The sequence below is a fragment of the Xiphophorus couchianus genome, chromosome 22, assembly GCF_001444195.1.
Source record: "Xiphophorus couchianus chromosome 22, X_couchianus-1.0, whole genome shotgun sequence".
Lineage (NCBI taxonomy): Eukaryota > Metazoa > Chordata > Actinopteri > Cyprinodontiformes > Poeciliidae > Xiphophorus > Xiphophorus couchianus.
Window position 1 is genome coordinate 432559 of NC_040249.1, and position 13790 is coordinate 446348.

General features: G+C 38.7%; 1 protein-coding gene across 2 annotated transcripts; it reads right to left on the reverse strand.

Annotated features, from left to right (window-relative positions):
- Window positions 1-227: 227 nt before the first annotated feature.
- LOC114138550 (NLR family CARD domain-containing protein 3-like) lies at window positions 228-11702 on the reverse strand. 2 transcript variants are annotated; one of them, XM_028007896.1, is made up of 11 exons: window positions 11591-11702; window positions 9042-9100; window positions 8972-9002; window positions 8240-8335; window positions 7349-7415; window positions 6971-7199; window positions 5095-6886; window positions 4698-4871; window positions 4295-4468; window positions 1695-1741; window positions 228-1559 (listed from the first exon to the last, which is right to left on the reverse strand). In XM_028007896.1, the coding sequence occupies exons 2-11, from the start codon at window positions 9049-9051 to the stop codon at window positions 1045-1047; spliced, it is 3135 nt and encodes a 1044-aa protein (XP_027863697.1). In that variant the 5' UTR covers window positions 9052-9100; window positions 11591-11702; the 3' UTR covers window positions 228-1044. The 2 variants fall into 2 exon arrangements, with proteins under 2 accessions (XP_027863697.1, XP_027863696.1); XM_028007895.1 differs by having other exon boundaries at window positions 229-1559; window positions 8972-9100.
- Between the last annotated feature and the right edge of the window lie 2088 nt (window positions 11703-13790).

Genomic DNA, 13790 nt, shown 5'->3' on the forward strand with positions numbered 1-13790 from the left:
TCAAAACTATGAATAACACATGTGGAAATATGCACTAAACAAAAAAGTGTAAAACAACTGAAAATACCCCTTATATTCTAGTTTCTTCAAAGTAGCAACCTTTTGCTGTGATTACTGCTTTGCACACACTCTGCATTTTCTTGATGAGCTTCAAGAAAATAAAGAAAATCCATTTTAATTAGAAGGTGTGTCCAAACTTTTGGTCTGTACTGTATATTGATTTCTACCACAACTGACATTAAAAATTAAAATATGTAACAAAATATTTTACATATACTGTATATTCACCCGCTTCAATTCAATATTAAATAGATTAGCTGGAAGAAATAAACATTCTCTGAAGTTCCTCGGCAGATGTAATCCCCAGGATTTTCCATTTCCATTTTGCTGCATTTACAGTATTTTACTTTTATAAGTCTTCCAGGGCCTACTGTTGAGAAGCATCCTCCCATAATAATGCTGCCACCACCATGCTTCACAGCTTTCTTAATGGTCATCTTTTAAAACAACAGAAACTTCACGTTTACAAGAAAAGGAAACATAATTCTAAACGTTAGCAGCTTCCAGAAATGTCAAACATTAATTAAAAATTTTAATTCAGTTTTAAAACATGTGGAAGTTTTTTCGTTGCAGGTGGCACCAAAACTACCTTTTAGCTTTAAAAAAAAGATATGTTTAGAAAAATAGGAGCCAACACAAACAGGTAATGTCCAGTGATTGAGAAAAACTGCCCAACATTTAAATTAAATCTGAATCATGAATGAAAGGAAAACACCAATAGAGAAACACAACATCCTGACATTCAGTGTGAAGCCTTGACTGGAAACAGAGAAACAATGTGTGGATCCTGGAATAATCCCAGCTTCTATCTTTAAAGGACTGGAAGAGGAAGAGGTTTCCAAGGAATTATTTAGGAGTTTAAAAAACAACAGAATCCATGAATCTGAAAAATGTGTTTCTGAGTGAAAGAGAAAGATAGAGACTGAACTATTTTTTCAAGAGTAACAATGTTTCTCTGACAGGAGGAGACTCTTTAGACTCAACTCAGCACAGAAACACTGAGGAATAAACCCTGAACCAAAATCCAGGATACAGAGGTTCAGTGAATGTGGTGTTGAAGGTGTGGAGGTGGGTCAGTGAGTCAGAGGAAACACTGTAGAAGGACAGAATGCCAGCAGGCCAGTCCAAATACACTGCTACTCTGTTAGAGACAGAGGAAGAGGGGGAGGAAATGTTTGTTGAATTGCTATTGTGACAGGCAGTATAACCACCTTTAAAGCATCTCAGACACCAAGACTGATCATTCCATCCAAACCAACAGTCTCCTTTCCTCTTGATTCTTCTGTAACTCAGTGATATGTCAACATTTCCTCTCCTCTCAACTTCCCAGTAACATCGACCAGTCAGACCAGTTCTACACAGCAATTGAGCAGGATCAAATCTGTCTGGATGATCAGGATATGACTGAAACTCCTTCAAACGTGTCACCTCCCTGTTGTCTTCAGACAGTTTGAGGCTGTTGTTCACTGTGTTTGTGTCAATGGTGAGTTCACAGGAATCTGATGGAGAGAGCAAACACGATCCAGCTGCAATTATTGATAATTTATTGACACTTTGATGATGAGAATAAGTGATGTGATGTTTGAAGATGGTTGCTGCTTTGTTGTCATGAATCAAATGAAACAAACACTTACACTTCCTCAGACCAGGTGTCAACCATTGGACTCCAGCAGGCTCCACCCTGAAAGGAAGAGGGAGATCAGGCAATCGGTCTCTTTCAGTATGTAGACATGGACATTACATGCCTCTCACACACACATTGTCCCACACTGAGGAAGAAACAATACAACATTTGAACACGTCCACTTGTAAAAATCCAAAGAAATAAAGAAGGTTTGAGAGCATACAGACATCTGGGCTATGATGATGAAAACATTTCAAACTGCAATGACTGTAGTAAGGACAGTTGGTGCTGCTGTAGCACAAATCATTTCTCCAAACACAGGGAAAACTCCAACAGAGAGGAGAAAGGAAATCCCTCAGTAACAACCTGAGGAAACACACTGACACCTAAAACTACATCAAGAAAGGAAATATTTTTGGAAACTCCAACTGATTTAATAATCACCATTGAAACACAATAAATCTAAACACTGGCACAATACTAGTCCATCCACATTCCCACAAAAATTCAACAAAGAGGTAACTTCTACATTTCTAGAGGACATAGAATATCTCAGCTCTGTTGAGGAGCTGGCCTGCCTTCAAACTGATTCAGTGTAAAAGAATTACTTTCAGATGAAGTCAGACTAAACTGTAGGATTGTCGCAATGTTGTAATCAGACAGACCAAAAAGAAAGCTTGAAGTTCTTCTCCTGTTCAGCTCTACGTACTAATGTTGGCCAAATTAAGCTTCATGAAGCAAGGAAGTTTTCGAGGTCCTTTTCTTTGCCCGAAGGTTCACTACTCACTAGTGACATCTGCTGCAGAAACTGTGACAGCCTTGTCACTCAGATCATATTTCCAAAAATTTGTAATTGCAATATTGTCACAAAGTTTTTGTCAAACTTATGTTTAGTAAGAGTAGAGTCAATTAAATCCTATTTAACAGTAATGTTTTTAGTTATTAAAATTATTTGTAGCCAAACTAGTCCTGCTATATCTTGATTGTCAACAGTTGAGTTTTGTTTTCTTTTATGTCATGTTCTTTTGACAATAAAGACGTTTGATGTTTTAGTGTCTTAGGAGTGTAGTGCTTGTTTGTGTTTTGACTTTCTTTGCTAAGTTCTTTTTTCTTGGATTTCTAATTGGCTGTGATCACTTATATTTAGCTACGTGCAAAACTTTACTCTTGAAACAACTTTAAGTGTGTTTCGGCTGTGCAAGACTGATGCATTTTTGCTTATCAAACTATAAATAATAGTGGAAATTTCCATAAGATGAGAAATTGGGAGGTGAAAGAGTTAATTATTTTTATTTAAGAAGAATCTTATTGTGAGCGGTCAACTCAAAGTATTCCCAGATGTCAAAGATTTTCCTCTTGCAAACAACCAAGTTTAATGCTGTTCAAAGCGCTTTGCATCACAAAATCACAAAAATATAAAGTTATTAAAAAACACAATAATCAACAATTGAGAAAACCAGTAATAAACATTACATTTTGATGAATGATCGATACACATCAAATATGTTGGTCAATGTTCCTTTTATTTCGGCCACTGCTGATGACAAATCAGATGCTCTGATGCTCAACCAAATTCCATACAACAACCCATGAAGCAGCCCGGTTCATCACTGACATGCAAAATGAAGCAGTCATGTGTCCCATGTAATGCGAGGCATCTTTTGTTGTCAGTCAAACGACTGACAACATTGGATCAGTACAACTCCGTTACTTTTCCATCAGCTTCAGAATCTCACAGGTACATATCAATGGTGACTCTCAAAGAGCTAAATTTGTGATCTTTGTGGTTCTCCAAGGTGTGTTCCTCCCTGCTAACAAGTTTCAGAAACCGCAACTAGCCTGCAACTCTCTGCAAGAAGCGATTCCAGTTTGTGGTTCAGCTCACGTAGCATTTGAGTCTGAGCATTCAGAGCTTCGCATACTAAATCAGATTGGTTCAGTTACTCTGTGATCCTTTTTTAGACTCAAGTTTCTGTCTGAGGTGAATTATGTTTATCTTTTAAATGCTTGCAACGGGTGCTTTTATTACATCCCTGTAGTATGACTGTAACTCTCTCTGCATTAGTGTTAGTCAGGTATGCCTTGATTGACTGCAGTTGGTCCGGAATGTTGCAGTTTGTCTTCTGACATGATCTCAAAGTTGTGAACAGACTCCTGGGTATATCTCTGACCTCCCAGCAGCTTTATGTGACCTCCAAATCTCTTTAGATGTAACAATATTTACTTTTAGCTGAACCAAGTTCTAGGCTGGTTCACATATGTGATCGAATGTTTAGGGTTATAGACTCTAAATTGCTGAATTAACTACACCTACACAACAGGCAAGCTCTAACTGTTGAGGCTGAGATTTAGCTCTGTTTTACTTTGCTGTCACATTTTTCTGTCCATAACTTTGAGAAATATTGCATCTGTTTTTAGTGCTTTAAATCAGATTAAACTCTAAATTGAACCATGGTCTTCTGTTTAGATCAACTCCCTACAGTAATGAGATACAATACAGTGATCATGTTAGTTATTTTTAACATGTTAAGTTATTATGAAATTCACTTTAAAGTTAGAAAATAATTCTTCCTCCTCTACCAGAGGCACTTGCAAGAGCTTCCTCCATACCTGAGAGTGTCCAGTTTCCACTGTGGATCCGTCAGCCCAGCTGACAGCAGCTTCACTCCTGAGTCTCCTGGATGATTGTAGCTCAGGTCCAACTCTTTCAGATGGGAGGGGTTAAAGGTCAGAGCAGAGGCCAGACAAGCACAGCCTTCCTCTGAGATCAGGCAGCCTGACAAGCTGCAGAAACAAAAGATTTTGTATATATTTAGCTATTTTTTGCTGCTTGTGCTTATTACATGTCTGTGAGTTTTCTGCAGTTGACTTAAAATACTTTAACAAATTTTTCAGAAAACATTCAGCTTAAACAATCACACTGCATTTTCATAGGAAATTTTATTTTTCCTATTGAAAATAAACGTTGACATCTTTAATAGTTGATAATGAACAGAAACTGAGAACACTGTACCTGAGAGTTTCTAGTTTGCAATTTGGACTCTTCAGTCCAGCAGATAGAAGCTTCACTCCTGAATCCTTCAGGTTGTTGTTACTCAGGTCCAGTTGTCTGAGACTGGAGGACTGGGAGCTGAGAACTGAGGACAGAGCTTCACAGCTTCTCTCTGAAAGGTTACAGCCACTCAGTCTGAGGAGATAGAGAGAAAAAATGTCATTAAGTAATTCATCAAAAACCAATGTTCTCCTTGGAAAGATTGATGGAACTGCCTTATTTTACACATCTTTATGTTGTCTTTTGTTGTGAACTGGTTAATTCTAAAAGAATTGAAACAACAAAAATCAATATTTACCACTCCATTAGCAGATTTATCACTATCAAAAATAAATACAATAATAATTTGCATTCTTACAGAGCTTTGTTGGAGGCTTTAACCACTGGCAGCAGTCTCAGAAGAACCTCCTCTGAAGCAGAATATTTCTTCAGATCAAACACATCCAGATCTTCTCCTGATGAAACTAAGATGAAACCCAGAGCTGAGCACTGAGCAGGAGACAGTTCATCTGTGGAGAGACTCCCAGAAGTCAGTGATTGTTGGATCTTCTCTAATAGGGAACGATCATTCAGTTCATTCAGACAGTGGAACAAATTGATGCTTTTCTCTGCTGACACATTCTCACTAATCTTCTCCTTGATGTACTGAACTGTTTCCTGATTGGTTGGTGAGCTTCTTCCTGTCTGTGTCAGCAGACCTTGTAGGAGTCTCTGGTTGGTCTGCAGTGAAAGCCCCAAGAGGAAGCGTAGGAATAAATCCAGGTGTCCATTTGGACTCTGTAAGGCCTGATCAACAGCTCTCTGATGGATGGACTTTGTTTCTAAAATCTTACATTTCAAAGACATTGTAGATGTTTGTGTTTCTTCCATCAGGTTGATCCCAGAGTTGTTAAAGGTCAGATGAACATGAAGAGCAGCCAGAAACTCCTGAACACTCAGATGGACGAAGCAAAACACCTTGTCCTGGTACAGACCTCTCTCCTCTTTAAAGATCTGTGTGAACACACCTGAGTACACTGAGGCTGTTCTGATATCAATGCCACACTCTGTCAGGTCTGATTCATAGAAGATCAGGTTTCCTTTCTGCAGCTGATCAAAAGCCAGTTTTCCCAGAGACTCAATCATCTTCCTGCTCTCTGGATTCCAGTGTGGATCTGTTTCAGCTCCTCCCTCATACTTCACCACCTTCATTTTGGTCTGAACCACCAGGAAGTGGATGTACATCTCAGTCAGGGTGTTGGGCAACTCTCCTCCCTCACTGCTCTCCAACACGCCCTCCAGAACTGTAGCAGTGATCCAGCAGAAGATTGGGATGTGGCACATGATGTGGAGGCTTCGTGATGTTTCCATGTGGGAGATGATCCTCCTGGCCTGTTCCTCATCTCTGAATCTCTTCTTGAAGTACTCCTCCTTCTGTGGGTCACTAAACCCTCTGATCTCTGTCACCATGAAAACATATTCAGAAGGGATCTGACTTGCTGCTGCAGGTCGTGTGGTTATCCAGAGGAGAGCAGAGGGAAGCAGTTTCCCCCTGATGAGGTTTGTCAGCAGAACATCCACTGAGGTGGACTCTGTAGCATCAGTCAGGATCTCCTTGTTGTTGAAGTCCAGAGGAAGTCGACTCTCATCCAAGCCATCAAAGATGAACAGAACCTGGAAGTTTTCAAAGCTGCAGATTTCTTTGGTTTCAGTAAAGAAGTGATGAACAAATTCCACCAAACTGAACTTTTTCTCTTTCAGTACATTCAGTTCTCTGAAAGTGAATGGAAATATGAACTGGATGTTCTGGTGGGCTTTGTCTTCAGCCCAATCCAGAGTGAACTTCTGTGTTAAGACTGTTTTCCCAATGCCAGCCACTCCCTTTGTCATCACTGTTCTGATTGGTTGATCTCTTCCATGTGGGACTTTAAAGATGTCTTCTTGTCTGATTGTTGTTTCTGCTCTTTGTGGTTTCCTGGATGCTGTTTCAATCTGTCTGATCTCATGTTCATCATTGACCTCTCCAGTTCCTCCCTCTGTGATGTAGAGCTCTGTGTAGATCTGGTTCAGAAGGGTTGGACTTCCTGCTTTAGCAATTCCCTCAAACACACACTGGAACTTCTTCTGCAGACTAGATTTAAGTTCTCGTTGACAAGGTGCAGGAATTGTTTCTGAATGAAGAATAAATAATTTTTATATATTTTAATTTAGAATGATTTTTCCATCAGATCCAATCTTTGCATAAATCCTCTTACTTCTTTGCAGATGGTCAGCCAGCTCCTCCTGCTTCATCGTCCTCAGGAAGTTCAGTGTGATCTTCATCACTGCCTCTCTGCTGCTCTTCCTCTGCTCGTCATCTTCACCTTCCACCTCCTCCTCTACATCTATTTGACAATCTGAACATTCTGGGTCATCTTGACTCAAAACATTCTTGATCTTCTTCAGTTCATTCTTCACAAACACGACAATTTTGTCCTCCAGCAGCTGAAAGAAAATAACATATGAATGACACATCAGACTGAAATCATGGAACAAAACATCAAATCCATGTTAGACAGATTTTCTGCAAGTTGTAGCATGGAGATGACTGTGAACAGAATCCATGGAAAAGCAGCAGTTGTACATGTGCAGACCATAAATATGGAGTCCAGCTGTGTTTGGTGCTGCTGGCTGGGAACTTCTGAGCTCTGCAGGTCCACTCTGTGGAGGAATCAGGAACAATTAGGAAGTCTGTAAATATTTACCTGACAGTTTTTACAGATGAAATCTCCAAGAGTGTCACAGTAAAACATCAAATGAACACATTACAAGGAAGTTAGAAAAGGAAGATGAAATGAAAAAATGAAAACCAGTAACACCAGAATTCACAATATATTTGTGAATATCTCAGTGCTAACTGGGAGGAAACTGGATTTCTGTTCTTGGTTCCTGATCGTGGCCTGGCCTCTGTGAAACTAATAAAGCCAGGATGAACTGATGGCACAAGGGAAAGTTTGGCTTTATTTCTTATCTTGGATTTTTGAATCCTACTTAAGTAATTTAAGAACCTGGTGAAGCCAATAGGACCACATCATTTGCAAAAAGCAAAGATGCAATCCCAAGGCCACCAAAACGGATCCCCTCAACACCTTGACAACTCCCAGAAATTCTGTCCATAAATGTTATGGACAGAATCGGTTACAACAGGCAACCTTAGCGGAATTCAACTCTCACTGGAAACTAGCCTGACTTACTGCCGGCAATGCGGACCAACCTTTTACACCAGTTATACAGAAACCTAACAGTCCACATCAAAGGGCCTGGTACCCCATACTCCCGGAGTACCACCGGGGTCCCCAAGGGATAAGTTCAACTACCTTCTCCAAGTCCTCAAAGCAGTGATTGTGCAAACTCCCTTACACCCTCCAGGACTCTCCACACAGAAATGTGGAAAAAAGAGCTGAGATCAGGTTAAACACATGTTAGAATGAAAACATTTCAGACCTACTCAGTTCACAGAGATACAGCAGTTAGATACAGCTCACCTCTCAGATGGTGGAGGTCCAGGAGATTTAAAGTTAATGAAGTCTTCCTTTGACGCATCACTCTTGAAGGACACACAGCTGGGTTCTGGTTTGAGGCTATGATAGATTATGACAGAAAAAAAAAACTAGGATTAAAACACACCAGCTTCTGTCCACATACTAGCCAATATTTACATTATAGACCCATAAGAGTTGAACAATGGGACAAATTGTCTCCAAGTTAAATAATGATTTCATGTTAATTGCCTCTTCAGGTTTGATGTAGGAGAACTCTGGGTAAAAACAGGGATCTACATAGATAACAGAGGCTCTGCTACATTTGATTGATTTTCACTAGATCCTATCAGTACCTCCATAGAGTGAGTTGTATTCAGTCAGAAAATCAATATAAATATTATTCCATAAATGTCTGATCATTCATCATTCTTTCACTGATGAAAAATGTTGAACTCATGTTGGTCATCAAGATCCAGGAAATGTGTTGGAAGTTTTTCCAGATGTGTCCTCCTGTAACACAGAACTCTAACCAACAGGCTGGTGTCACTCAGCTGCTTCTGCATCACTGACTTGATGTTTGGAAGAACACACTGATACCATGCTGAGCTGCTCTGTTCATTCTGGATGAAGCACCAAAGAGGAACAGCAGCTGCTTCATCATCACGTCTGTTTTGGTTTGATATAGTGTGAATGTGTGTGAAAAGGGTTCTGGACACTTAGAGATGGTGATCTCACCTTTGACCTTTGCTCTGGCTCTCATCTTCATCTTCCCCACACAGAATGGTTTTCTCCTCTTTGAACTCACACTGATCCATGTTGCTGAATTCACATCCACATCAGCTTGCACACACTTTCTACCTTCACCTGCACATGAAACACAAATCATTCATCTGCAGATGAACTCTGATCATCCTTTACATCAATAGTGCTGGAAAAAGATCAGCTGCTACTGAAGGCTCATTTTCCTGTCAATGACTTTGAAAAGACCCTCATCACGTCTGGCTGTGATCCTCTGGATGTTGGTCTGGATCATTTTTCCGCTTTTCTTTCTAAATTTCTAAAACCCAGCAGTTTATTGTTGAATTGATCTAATAATGTGAAGACATCACTTCAGCCTTGGTAGGTGTCCACCGTCCTCTGGGTTCCTGTATGTCTCCAGACTAACATGTGATTGACTGATTTCCTCAACATCCACAAACCTTCATGAACACAGAGTTCCTCCTCTGCCTGGAAGTCTAGAAAATAGCTCATTTGATTTCAGTTTATAAGAAACATAAATGGTGTTTTTCTTTCTTTCCTCCCTTGTGTCCTTGATTCTGGTCTTCTTTCCTTGCATTTGACTGTCTATCTTTCCTACTCTTCCTCCACTTTGTTTTAAGTTAATAATTCATTTACATTGATGAAAATGTACTTGTTCCACTGGCAGATTATTTCACTAATAACAAGACATTTTTCCCATTTTATAAGTGAAACAATCACCCAGAGAAGTCACTCTAGCCTTTTCTGGATCCAGACCATGGCCTCAGAGTTTGAGGCACTGATCCTCAGAAGATGAGTGTGTACCGCTCCAGTGAAAGCTGAAGATCGTGATCTGATGAAGCCAATAGAACCACGTCTACAAAAAGCAGTGGCGAACCCATGGCCACCAAATTAGATTGATGGCCATGAGATCGCCACTAATCGACCTTAGGCTGTAACTAGAAATTCAGTTTTTATTTCTAATTCCTCTTGCACCTCATATAAGAATAAATGTACACTGTAAAAAATAAATTATTGAGCTGAAAAAGAAGATTTGCCCATATTTAACAGAATGGTGCCAAACCTTCTGGTTTTACATTTTTCAGCCCTTGTTAAAGGTCCAAACATCCAGAAGTACAGCAGGCTTTTATTAAATATTATTTATCCCTGTGAACTAAATTTATCTGATTGTTCTGCTGCTATTCATTCATTTCTACACTCAGCCATTCATCACTGATCAACAATCTGTTTCATTTCTTGGGTTCTGGTCCAAACTTTAGCCATTGAATCTGGAAGTTTTCTGCAGATGTTTCCAGAGCAACATCCCTGACTCCTAAAAAGATTTCTGGGTTTTCAAGAAGCTGCAACATTCTATAAGGTGGCCCAGTTCCTCCAAAATGAGTGATTTTCACCAACAAGGCCTATCGAAATCTTTAATTTCTCCATGTCTATCCCTTCCTGGGTTACTAACAACATTAAAAAGGAAACTCACTTATTTGACAGTTTTTTTATGCAGAAATCAAAGACATCAGAAGATCCCAGCTGGTGACAGATTTTTATAAGGTGGGTATCAAAGCCTGAGATTCTGAAACTGGAATCATGAAAATGAACTGACTCTAAACCGGTTGGAGGCTCTAGATTCTCTGTGTTTTCATGAACAAATGACTTTGTTTAAAAACATTTATTTGTTTTAAATGTGGATTTAAGGTAAAATATTCCCTACAAGATCTTTAAACTCCTCAGATTCTCTATTTGGGAAATAAAATTCTAACTCATAATTCTCCCACAGTGGAACAAAAGACTGATCATTTTTAGGGGGGGGTTGGTCTTTAAATCTGACTATTGGAAATAATTATTGTTTTATTGATGGATTTATTAGATCTAATGTTAGCCTTTTGGATTACTTGTCTGTTTCATGCATTCCACTCTAAAATGTTGAATCTGAAGAGGTTTGAAGCTGTTAAAATTTCCTGGTCTGATTCAATTCACCTTCAGGTTTTCAACTGTTTTTTCAATCTTATCTCTGAGCTGCAGATATTTTACAGCTGCCATAAACAACAGGGTGGAGAAATATGTGGACAGATGAACCCGCAAATTATTTAATCACTTTCTACATTTATCAACTGGACCTTTGTTCTTAACCTGACAGAAACACGTGTTAATATGATCCATAAGGTTTAACTGGCTGTGAAACCTCTAAAGAGACAGTTCAGGTTTCAGGTTGACCTTTGAACATTTAGTAGAATGAAAGCAGGACCTCTAGAGCATGTTTTTGTCAGACTTTTTGGTTGGACATTTAAAATTGGTTTAACTGAACATGAAAGCCATTCCTGTCTTTAAACTCCCAGACATTTAGATTTCAGACGGATCATTTGAAGCTATGAAACTTATTGGGTCAACAGAGTTCTAGTCATCTAAATATCACATCTAAACATCAGTTGTTCATCATGTTGTTTTTCTCCAGTTCAATAATCTGTAGATTAATTTTCAAACAGCAGAGATGAAACTTTGCGCTGAAATCAGAAACAAACATGTTCTCCACACATCAGGGAGCAGAAAGAAACAGGAAAATTCCTGAAGACAACGTACAAGTAGAAAAAAAAGAAGCACACTTACAGTTTGTTCAAGTGGTCCAAAAAGTTGAAGAAGAAAATCTGAACTAAAGAATGAGACATAGGTAGGTTATCTGCTTTCTGGAAGGAGGCAGCGCTTCACCTGCGATGGAGGCGGGACATGTAGGAGGGTGGAGCAATGGGAGCAGCAGTGGAGTTCCTGGAAGCTTCAATGTTCAAAGTTTTTTTCTGATCCTCAAGGAGTCGTTTGGTTTCCAGCTGGCAGTCAGACATCAGAACAGAAAATAACACACACACACACTAAACACCAATTCCATTTCCTGGTTTCCCTATAAAAAGCTGAGAGCTGGTGGAATCAGCTCTCAGCTGATTCCCATGGCACAAGTTTTTGATCTCCACAAGGCTGCGCCTGGCAAGCATTTGAACCATCATGTCAATGTAAAAATAATAATAATAAAAAATAAATAAAACCATCCTGACCATGAGGAAAATGCGAAAGCTCCTCCACGGTCTGAACCACTGGCTCACTAACACACCGTTATTATTGAAGTTCTTCTCAATAATCTTTATTGACCTTCCAGAAATGAAAGTCTTCTACGAATGACTGAGTAGATTGTTCCATGTTTCCTCTGATATTTAGATGTTTTCTTCTTTCTTTGGTGATGATTTTTTTTCTTTTTTTCCCCAAGTCTGGGAGGTTGTTGGAAGGCCTCTTTAACATCACCCTAATCTTCAGTTACCTCCACAGATTCAGATCATTACTCTGGTTATATTGCTGGTAATATTACTTCCAGCCAGAAGAAATATGTTGATTCAATTCAATCTGCCAAGAGTATATATTTATATCTATACTTAGTTTGTTTCTTCCTCTGTGTTTTTGGTCATATCTCTGAGATTCTACTGTAGGAATGAATATTTAATATCCACATCTATGAGCTGTTTGAAGGTCTGTTAGTAATCAGCCACAGCTGAATGGGAGCATACATATTTTTATTTCATAAAAACATTTTCGGCAATGATTAACACTATAATAATTGTGTAGGATTTCAGACATCACTAATAATTGTTGTGATGTCTCATAATAGCAATAAAGAATTAAAGAATTATACTCTGGGTGTTGTGTGTTACTAGGTCTGTGTCGTTTAGTTCATTCTGGGAATAAGAAGAGTTTATTATGTCCAAAGATATGTTCAAAATGTGCAATATGTTTAGAGTTACATGAACTAAAATAGATGGGTTTACTCCAAAATGGTGTGTATGTTGAGGATGTAAAATTTGAATTAGTAATACTATTTAATTTCCACCAAGCTGACAGTGTTTCTTAATAGTTTAACTAATGATTGGAAAATGTGATGAAATCCTCCCACAAAATTATGGTTTTATTTTACATAAGCCATTACACTGCTGAGGTTGGGTCTATTTGATTAAGTACTGTAAATGATTTTGTATAAAATAATGAAAAACAATTGGTGTGCTGAGCCCTCCATGTTGTTTTGGGATTCGTAAGGTTGATAACTTTATTCTTGGTGGCTCATTTGTCCAACTAAATGTTGTAATTTACTATCTAAGGACATAAACCAGTCTGCAGTTGGTTGGATGGGTAACACGGAAAATAGTTTGTTCATTTGAGGAAGTATTTTCATTGTTATAGTTACTGCTCTACCAGAAAATGAAAGTGGTAAATTTAACCTCTGTTCCAAATGATTTTGTATCGATTGTAGAAGAGGTATGAAATGATGATTAAGCAGTTCTGACAACCTGGGGGAAGATTTAATCTCCAGGTATATAATATGGCTTGTGCATAGTGTGATAAACATGGTGTCTCATGAACTCTGGCTTTGTGATTTATGATCACTTTATGGTTTTGTGTACTTTTGGACTTTCATGTCCTGGTTCTAGTTCTGTTTTAAATTGTAGTCCCTGTTGTATTGTGGTTGTTCTCTTTCTTCTGTCTATTGTTAAACTTACTTCCTGTTGCTGAGTTCGTCATCTTTTTGCTCGGGTATTTTTAGTCATTATGTTAGCGTGATTTCTGTTTTCTGGAAGTCAGTGGTTTGTTCCTCAAATCAGATTAATCTCAGTTGTATCTGTCCTCAATTTGTATCTGTAATCATAATTGCCAGCATTTATTGCCACTCTCTATTTTGTCAGATTCTTCGTGGGAGGGGAAGTTGTTTTTTTTTCTTCTTGTTACCAGTCCCAGGATGCGCTGTAGTTTATCCGGTCCCAGCATTTCTGAAGCT

Bases quoted from the DNA above. Each gene is read 5' to 3' on its own strand.
- LOC114138550 (XM_028007895.1), bottom strand. From the start codon at position 9,051: ATGGATCAGTGTGAGTTCAAAGAGGAGAAAACCATTCTGTGTGGGGAA. The intron at 8,336-8,971 runs GTGAGATCACCA...AATCTATCATAG, and splicing joins AGCCAGAGCAAAGGTCAAAG to CCTCAAACCAGAACCCAGCT. The intron at 4,872-5,094 runs GTAAGAATGCAA...CTATCTCCTCAG, and splicing joins AAAGCCTCCAACAAAGCTCT to ACTGAGTGGCTGTAACCTTT.